Here is a 9,844-nt window from a genome sequence, read left to right as displayed (position 1 = left end):
GAGTGGGGTTTTCTAAAGGAGGTGATGATAAAAATGGGGTTTGATGAAAGATGGGTGGGCTTTATCATGCAATGTGTGCAAACTATTAAGTATGCCATTGTGGTAAATGGGAAACCTGGGAACTCTTTTGTACCATCGAGGGGTTTAAGGCAGGGAGATCCACTATCTCTATACTTTTTCCTCCTTTGTGGAGAGGGACTAAGTACCCTTATTAATATGGCTGAAAGAATGGGGGAGCTGAAGGGAGTAGCAGTAGCTAAAGGGGGTATAAGTGTTACTCACTTATTATTTGTTGATGACTGCTTGGTATTTGGACAAGCCTCTTGGTAGGAGTGGCTTAAGATTAAGGATCTACTATAGATTTATGAGAAGGCTTCGGGGCAGTGCTTAAATAGGTAGAAAACTTCCTTATTTTTCAATTCCAATACAAAAGAAGATATAAGGAGAAGGATAAGGGAGGATGTGGGGGTGGGAATTCAAACAAACTGTGAAAAGTACTTGGGGTTACCTGTTATGGTGGGGAGATCACAATACAATACCTTTAGAAGTATAAAGGACAGGGTGTGGAACAAAATAAATAATTGGAAGAATCATTTTCTATCTGCTTCAGGAAAGGAAGTTCTGCTGAAAGCAGTCATCCAAGCTGTGCCAACTTATCATATGAATGTTTTCAGACTACCAGTGAGATTATGCAAAGAAATTGCAGCATTAATGGCTAAATTATGGTGGGGTTTCCAATAGAATGATAGAAGGATTCATTGGAGGAGTTGGGCTAAGATGGGTATGGCAAAATTGGAAGGGGGTCTGGGGTTTAGAGAACTGAATAGTTTTAACACTGCCCTTTTAGCAAAACAGTGTTGGAGGATTCTGATGATGCCAAATTTAGTGGCAACTCGAGTGCTTAAAGATAAATATTTTAAGCATAAAGACTTGCTGAATGCTAAATTAGGCTATGGGCTTTCAAAAATATGGAGACGCTTGTGGGGGTCCCTTGATCTATTAAAAGAAGGTTCAGTCTGGAGGGTGGGAAATTGAGAAAAGGTCAATATATGGGGAGAAAAATGGATACCAAGGCCATCTCAGTTTTGTATCCAATCACCAAGAAAGGGTCTGATGGTAGAGGCAAAAGTTAAAGAATTGTTTAAAAATGGAGGATGTGATGAAAAGCTGGTTAAGGAAACCTTTATGCAAGAAGAAGCTGATATCATATGTGGGTTACCAATTAGTCATGCCAATGCTCCTGATGAGAGAATATGGGCCTACACAAAGGATGGTCTATATAGTGTGAGGAGTGGATATCACTTGGAGAGATGCAAGAAATATAGAAATGAAGGGGCTCCATCTGATATGAAATCTGTGAAGGTATGTTGGCAAAAAATTTGGAAACTTAATACACCTGAAGTAGTTAAAATGTTCATATGGAAAGCTATTCTGAATTGTTTACCTACAAGGCAAAACTTGTGCAAAAGGACTCTTTGTGGTATATGTGGATTGGAAGAAGAAACAGTTAATCATGTTTTATGGAGTTGTGGGGCAGCAGCAGATGTTTGGGCTGACAGTGAAAGTCCAGTTTAGAAATGGCCTAGAATGGAGGGGAATTTCATGGAGATATGGGCGAGATTGTCTGAGAAACTGGGAACTGGTGAACTAGAATTAGTAGCTACTGTCATGAGGAATATATGGAGCAAAAGGAACAGTTTTGTTTTCGAAGGGAAGTTTCAAGGGCCTTTTGTTTTATACAAACAAGCTCAAGACTGTTTGTCAATGTTGGGTGAGGCAAAAATGGAGTTGGGGAATAGAAGAGAGGGAGGTAATATGCAAAGGGATATGGGGAGGTGGAGGAAACCGAGAAAGGGATGGGTTAAAGTGAATTGGGATGCAAGTCTCAACTCTGAATTGAAAAGAATGGGGATGGGGATAGTGGTGAGGGATGAAAATGGGAAACTGTTATTATTATTGTGCAACTCTATTGCAGGTATTTTTACCCCAGCTGCAGCCGAGATCCAGGTGCTGTGGAGAGCTCTTCAATTATGTGCTGACTTAAATTAGTTAAATGTCATTTTTGAGGGGGATGCTTTGGGAATTATATAAGCTGTAAATAAAAAGACAGGTTGTTGGGAATGGCATGGACAGGTAGTGGAGGATATACAAACGATTTTAATCAATAGAAGGCAATGGTCAATACAGTATACAAATAGAAAAAATAATAGAATAGCTCATACATTAGCAAAAATGGGATTACTTGTAAGGGAAGAGGTAATTTGGATGGAAGAGGGGCCTGCGGGCATTAGTTCTTTGGTGTTGAATGATAAACTTTGTATTGATACAGTTATGAATTAATACAAGTAGTTTCTTTTCACAAAAAAAAAAAAAAAAACTAATTAAATGTAGTCAGTTACAATCAATATTTTCTATATTAATTAAATGTTCCGATTAGCATTAAATGTTCTGGTATCCACGTGCATGCAATATGCATTGACTACTTTAGTACATGGGTGAATTAATTAAATTGCATCAATATACCTTTGAAGGAAACTTCCATGAAGCTTCCTCCTATTTAAAAATAAAAAATAAAATATTAAGCTCCTACGTATAATGACGTCCATGAGAATTTGTTCGGTTTGGCTATAAAAAATTTTCATCTTAAATTCAAAATTCTCATCTCATCATTATAATTTTCTCAAATCTCTATACAAAATATAATAAATAATTTATTTTTTTTAACTTTTTCAAATTCTAAAATAATAATAATATTTTAATATTTTATCTTAAAACTCAAAATTCTCATTTCAAAATTCTCACTTACCAAACCGAACTTTTAGGAGCTACTTTTTGTCGCCAAAATCCCTCCGGCTATGAATCAAGTGGAGATGAACCCACATTGGCATAAGAAGAAATTGAGAGAGTTTTGCAAATCTTTGATTGGTGCTTGACTGAAGAGGAATAAAAAAAAAAAAAAAAAAAAAAAAAAAAAAGGAAGAAGAAGAAGAAGAAGAAGAAGAAAAAAAAGAAAAACCTTCCAACTCCCTTCGGAGCTGAAAGCTCTGCCTTCCTCATTTTTTGGTCACGGGGTTGAGTTTTAGTGGGAGGAGAAAAAACGGAGGTTTCGAGCTTTGGTTGCAGGGGTCGTCAACAAACACAAAGTAGTAATTTGTGATTTTTATATTTTTGGTTGGACAGGCTACTAGAGTATTGACTTCATTCGGCTTTGCTCTATATCTTTCTCAGAGAGCAAAACTGATGAGGCAGAGGATGAATCTTTAGTGCATGAGGTGAATGTTGTGGAGTTTCAAGGCAAATGGGGATATAATCTTTAGTGCAGCGAAAATCTTGTCATACCGGAGTCATTGTTGACGTTAAATATAAATATATATATATATATAAAATCTAATTACGTGTAGGTAGAAAAATGAAAAACCTCTATTAATTTTGTGATCATAATTTACTTGCAATATCACATGATCATGAGCTACCTGCTAATTATAAGAAAATTATTTATTTATTTTTTGTCAAAATAATAATTTTTAACTAAAATAAATTTATTTTAAAATTAAATAATCATTTTTATCATAAATAATTCTTTATAAATATATTTGTTTTAAGTGGCCCCAGCCACCCGATAGAGCGCTCGATCGGCGGAATAGGCCAGAATTTGAGTCCTTTCTTTATTTTTGACTTCATCTCTAATTCTTTTGCGTGTGTGCGTATATTTGACGCAATGACTCATTCAAGCCTTCAAGGTAGCAAAGATCGACATTCAGCAATAGGAATCTTGAAGTAGAAAATTTGAAGAAGTAATTAGCTAGCTAGTGGCCTGCCTAGCTTGTTGTGGCTTCCTGCAGGAAGTTTGCTTCCTCGAAGCATCAAAAAATAAAAATTAAATTAAATTAAATTAAATTAAACTTGACCTCTTATATCCATAAGTATGTATTATAAGAAAAATAAGTAATTGTGACAAATTTTTTCTGTCGGAAATGATTATTACTTATGAAATCAAACTATAAGAAATAATCATTTTTATTAAAAATAATTAAATACAAATAATCATTTTTTTATATTTATTCTACTTTCATTATTTGGGATGCTAAATATTTACGATCTATTAGCAATATTAATGGCTGTTTTGCAAAATTAATCATACTTAAAACACGTTTAACAGTCATACTTAAGACAGGTTTGACAAATAAAATAAGAAATAAAATTTTTATCTTATCTTATTTAATCATTACAATAATTTTAAATTTTCACGCAAAAAATTTCTCGACTTTTTGACTCAACGATTGATTAGACAATTAACAGAAAAGCGTACGTCAGGCTAGCATCGCAACTTCATGGTCGTGGATCATGACTTTCTAATCGACACGAAAATATCTTTGCTCCAATGGTTCAATAATATATTATTTAATTAATTCTTAGCTTGATTTGTAAGCTACTGTCCCATTGGCTCATTGTCCTTGACTCCTTATTTAATTAACGCCACATGCAGGCCAATTACAAACTCAAAAAATACATACAAAGAAATCTGCAGGTGAGTGAGAGAGAAGAAACAGATCGAGAAAGAAATTCATGGCCCCGAGGCTGGTGATCATGGACAAAGATGGGAAAGTGGTCTGGGATGAGCAGAAAGAGGCAGAAGAAAAGTTGCCGGAGGACATGAATCCGAGGTGGTTCAAGCTGCAACCTAAACCTAGAAGTGTTTTCCCTAAGAAAAGAAGGTTGGTTAAGAGCTTGATGCTTGAGTCCTTTATGCAAACCCTAGCCAAAATCTTCCGTCCTAACAAAATCCCTAGCTAGCTCTCCCTCTGAATTGCCTCCCAACCCAGCAATATCCTAATTCCTTCCACCACTAAAGCTCATCAAATAAAGAGCAGTTTTTATATGTTTTTTTAATAGGCGGATTTTATATGTTTTTTGTATAAAAATTTTATGATCTGTTGTGAGCTACAAAGCTAGTTTGGGAATCAGAGATATGTTTTATGTGGAAGGACGTGGTTGAATCAAATCCTCATGTTCCGACAGCCACGGAAAGTTGTAATTTCTTCGAAATAATTGAATGGCCTTATTATTAGAATAATTATAATAGGAAAAAAGTACTCCTACTGTGTTCCGACAAGACCAACAAGTTCCTATTTTAATTAGAATTAGAAGATATATAGTTGCAGTGCATGATGTGCCCCACCTACCCATAAAGAAAAGAAAATTCAATAACTCATCTTGCCGGCCTTCCTTCCTCATTAATCACCTTTCCAAAACGTGAAAGGAGATCAATTGGGAGAGAAAAAAAACAATTGATTCTAATAATCTAGCTACCAGGATGTTTGTGAAAGGTTTGACTTGGTATGAATCATTTGAAAGTACCAGGTTTATCAGATTCTAAACCCATTTTGAGCAAGGTCTATCCGAACGAACTAAATTTTCTGTTACATTTTTGTGTTCAACGACCTAATAATACTGAAATGCAAGCGCAGAGAGAGAGAGAGTGTGTGTGTTCACGGCGGCTTCGTCTGGGACCTCCAACCCAGTTTTTTACTATCTTTAATCTATTCTTATACGCTTCTCAATTTTCATTGATTCTCTTATTTAGATCGATTTTTCTAATTTTTGCGTATTACCATGATGAGCAAATATTGTTATTCCGTGATAGTACTTCTTAAAAGGAGTTAGGAGGAGAGGAAATGACAAAACATTGTCGTTCCTATAATGAACATCCAAAATCAAAATCAAAATCATATTCATATTATTAAACGAAATGATTATAAAATAAAAAACAGAGAAAAAACAATATTTCAGCATCATGGAGGTCGTAACAACCAACAATACCGACAGTAACTCTTTTCAATGAATGAGAAAGAATCTCATGCATGGGAGCTATTTTCTATCTATTGTCAGCTTCAATCATTTACCCTTTTTTTTTTCAAATTTATCATAAAGTAAAGCAAAAAAATAAAAATAAAAATAAAAACCCATAATTAGCTAAAGATATTTCATGATCTCGTGATGTTGTTGTCAAAACCTAGCTAGTTCAACGTTGATTGGAACTAAATAATATATATATATATACTAGTAAGGGGGAACGTGCACTACACGTTTGCCCTGCTGATAAATTTTGTGTATAACTTTTTTTTCTACTCACAATACATAGTATATATATGATTTACATAATGTTTATAATATAATTATTGTCAATGATTGTGAATGATGTTTAAATGTATTTCAGTCTTTAATAATTGGATTTTATCAGTTGGCATTAAGTTATGAAAGGTTATAAATTATGCGTCAATGTAATTTAAAAAAATATTTTAAAATATATAAAAAATATAAATACATAAGTATATATAGGGAGATACGGTACATAACAAATATTATAAGCATTTATAGCTAAAGCAAAAGAAGAAAGTAATTAATTCTAAATAATTTCATAAAGATTATATTAAACGAACCAAATGAGATAATACCTATCAAAAGAAATTAATATCGTGAGATTTTTATATAATAAAAATATAAAGTCAACAATTTATTTTGACTAAGGTGCATACATATATTTAAAAAAAAAAATTGAAAAATTGAATAATATTTTATCAGATTAGATAGAAGAGAACGTAACAAAAAGTACTGGACCCGTGTATGCCAAAAAATATGTTTTTTAAGTCTACGTTGACCTTTGCTTATTTATTACTAAAGTTATTAATTAAAGCAGGTTGTATGTATGCAATCATTAATTAATTAATATTGCACTTACAACGGTTTGGACCAAAACCATAAATTTATATATCATTTTTCTCTGAACGCAAAGATTCCGACCATCGTGATGGACACAGCTAAAACAAAGATATAATCAACAGATATGCATGTTTTAAACAAAATATAATAAAAATATCTATGCGAATATTAGAAAAACCATATTTTTGTCTATCATTTTTGTATGTCCTAATTATTTGTAATAACATCTAATATTCAACATTTTTTTTTAATTTTCTTCTATATTTCAATCTAGTCCGTTTGTAATTTTTATTTTCCCATTTTCCCCTATCTAAGTAGTGACGCATCATCTTTTATATTTTTCGATAAGACAATAGTTAATTCAAATTTTTTTATAAACATTATTATTATATTTGTAATAATTATTAATATATAAATTAAGACAAATAAAATTTTACAACAATGAAAATTTTATTTTTTTATATTTTAAATTCTTAATACAATTTTATGTAGAATTCACATGCTCAATGAAAAAATTTAAATGAACTATGTGATTCAAATTTTTTTACAAGCATTATTATTGAATTTCTAATAATTATTAATGTATAAATTATGAAAAATAAAATTTTACAATAATGTAAATTTTATTTTTTTATATTTTAAATTCTTAATACAATTTTATGTAGAATTCATATACTAAATGAAAAAATTTAAATGGACTATGTTCTAGTAGCTAGGTAAAGGAAAACAACATATAACGATGTGTTTTTTATAATTTGAAAGCAAAACATAAGAAAAATTAAAAAAAAAAAAGGCCCAATTCATCTAGGCCCAATCAGTCATGAAGTCCAATAATCCAAGAACCAAAACTACACCGTTTTAGACACAAATAGGCCCACTCGCCCCATCCCAAACCCAAAACGGTGCTGTTTTAATCACTAAAAACCCTAACTTTATCACCGCACTTTATATTCATCCTTACCGTCTCATCTCTCTCCCTCTCTCTCTCTCTCTCTCCTTGTCTTCCTTCCTCTAATGCTCTCTTTCTCACAGATCCCTTGTGCACAGCCACCGTGAGCCATCAACATCGCCAGTCAGAACCTCGCCATTGCCACCACCTTCTTCCTCTCCTCCACACGCCGACACAGCTCCCTCTTCCTCCCTCGCATGCTCTCTGTCTCACAGATCCTCTGTCCACAGCCATCACATTTGCCGTCATGAGCCACCATCGTCGCGTCCAGCCACGATCTCACACCACCACGAGCATCCACTGAGCCCTTCCTCCCCCAGCTCAAAGCTCCTCCCTCTTCCTTCGCACGAACACCCTTTCTCTCTACACAATTTACCCACCTCGCGGCTCAGATCCACTGCCTATGGTCGCGCGTCGCAACCCACAACCATGCCAGACCTCCACGCCGAGCTTGCTCTCTCCCTCACATGCCCTCTCCCTTTTTTTTTTTTTGTCTATCAATGGCATCTGAAGGTGAGATTTTTTTCATTTGTGTATTATTTGGGTGTATTGAGGCACTCTGTTTGGGTGTATTTTGTTTATGTGTGTATTTTTTTGGGTGTATTTCGTATGTTTAATTTTTGGGTGTATTTTTTTTACCCGTGTATTTTTTTGGGTGTATTTTGTCTATGTGTTTGCCTCTAGAACAAGAACACCGACGAATCTTTCCAAAAGTGTTTCGGTTTTATTGTTTGTTTAATGTCTTTTCGGTTTTTTTTTATGGTGTCATGTATATTAGGATGCATTCGTTTGATTCCTTGCTTTCTATCATGTGCATGCGCATGATCTATGTAATAATAGTGTAAGAAATTTACACATGTTGCAATTACAGAGCAAAGAACAAGAAGCATATCAGAAATGTCGAGATTCAAGAGGTGGACTAATTCGAAAGACACCGAGATTTTTCTGGAAAGTGAAAATAGAGAAGAGCAGATTGGAGGAAAATATTAAACAGATTTGAGTTGGTTTCAGACTGTCGATTGAACATCTTAAGTTTTAAATTTGAGTCAGACGAAGTAATAAGATCTAAATGTAAAAAGACAACAACTTTTAGGCGGTGAAGCAAAACGACAGCAAGCACAACGGACTAAACAAGAGAACTAAGGGGCAAAATTGGAAACAAAGCATGAAAAAAATCAGGCAGTCAGAATGGAAAAAGACCAAAATGTCTGTTGGCAAAGAAAAAGTAAAGTTAAAACCATAGTAATTTTCAAATAAAATTAAGGATAAAATGGGAAAAAAAGAATTAGACGAAAATACTGTTAAAAGCCGATTCGCACTTTATATATAAGTATAGATATAGATATAGATATATATAGATCAGTTTTATTTCATTTTATTTCCTATATATGTTGTTACCTTAGATTCTGCTCTACTACCAAAATTAGCAATCCTTGTGATTTTAGATTAGTTAGTAGCCTGTATCAATGTACTTGTTTGTCTGAGTTTGTTGTGCTTCATTAAAAAACAGGGTGCTTATATTTCTTTATCTATTTCCTTTCACTTTCGGGTGCAAACAAATACAAAGGTGTGCTTTCAACTCCATTTTCTATTGGGAATCCATGGATATTTCATGCTCGTCACACAAGAAAATATCAACTTTGGGTCAACGATATATGCTCAAACTGTTGCTTCTTTTTCTCTATAAACATGTATACGCCGAACTGTTGGGACAAAGAAAATATCCACGCCGTACGTTAGAAGGCAGACAAGAAGTTTCCCTCAGTGCTTTGTTATCTCTGGTTCTCTAATTAAGTTTCTTCACGAAGACTTCGCCTCCGACCTGCCTCTCTTTTTCCCTTTTGTATGTCATTTTACAGATGTTATTGCTTCCTCTGTAAGAAAACAGGAAGAAAAGTTTGGAAAAGGAAATCTGAAAGGAAAGTTCAGGTCTGAGAAGAACGTGGAATATTCTTCATTGAATGAATGAACTTTTACAAAAAGGAATGAGTATATGTAGTACTCTGTACAGCCTTCCTCACGAGCAAAAAAGGAATATTTACAGCACTGCTCATGACAAACTCTTCCACTAAAAACTATACACCTCAGCAAGGGACAAACAAAAAATAACTAACTACAAAAATACATAAAAGCCTACAGCTAGCCTTTATCTGATAAACTCAGTCGAGGACCATC

General features: G+C 33.8%; 1 protein-coding gene and 1 long non-coding RNA gene across 2 annotated transcripts; both read left to right on the top strand.

The window, feature by feature from the left end:
* Positions 1–1,587: 1,587 nt before the first annotated feature.
* Positions 1,588–3,317, top strand: LOC122299634. Its single transcript, XM_043110028.1, has 2 exons — positions 1,588–1,975; positions 3,229–3,317. The coding sequence occupies exons 1-2, from the start codon at positions 1,588–1,590 to the stop codon at positions 3,315–3,317; spliced, it is 477 nt and encodes a 158-aa protein (XP_042965962.1).
* A 4,360-nt stretch (positions 3,318–7,677) lies between these two features.
* Positions 7,678–9,095, top strand: LOC122298686. The gene is made up of 2 exons (XR_006239511.1): positions 7,678–8,182; positions 8,541–9,095. It is a non-coding gene; the product is annotated as an uncharacterized LOC122298686 (long non-coding RNA).
* Positions 9,096–9,844: the final 749 nt, after the last annotated feature.

This window comes from Carya illinoinensis, chromosome 16, assembly GCF_018687715.1.
Source record: "Carya illinoinensis cultivar Pawnee chromosome 16, C.illinoinensisPawnee_v1, whole genome shotgun sequence".
NCBI classification, from domain to species: Eukaryota; Viridiplantae; Streptophyta; class Magnoliopsida; order Fagales; family Juglandaceae; genus Carya; species Carya illinoinensis.
The sequence above is the reverse complement of the archived record's forward strand: the minus strand, read 5'-3'. Positions and strand labels throughout refer to the sequence as shown.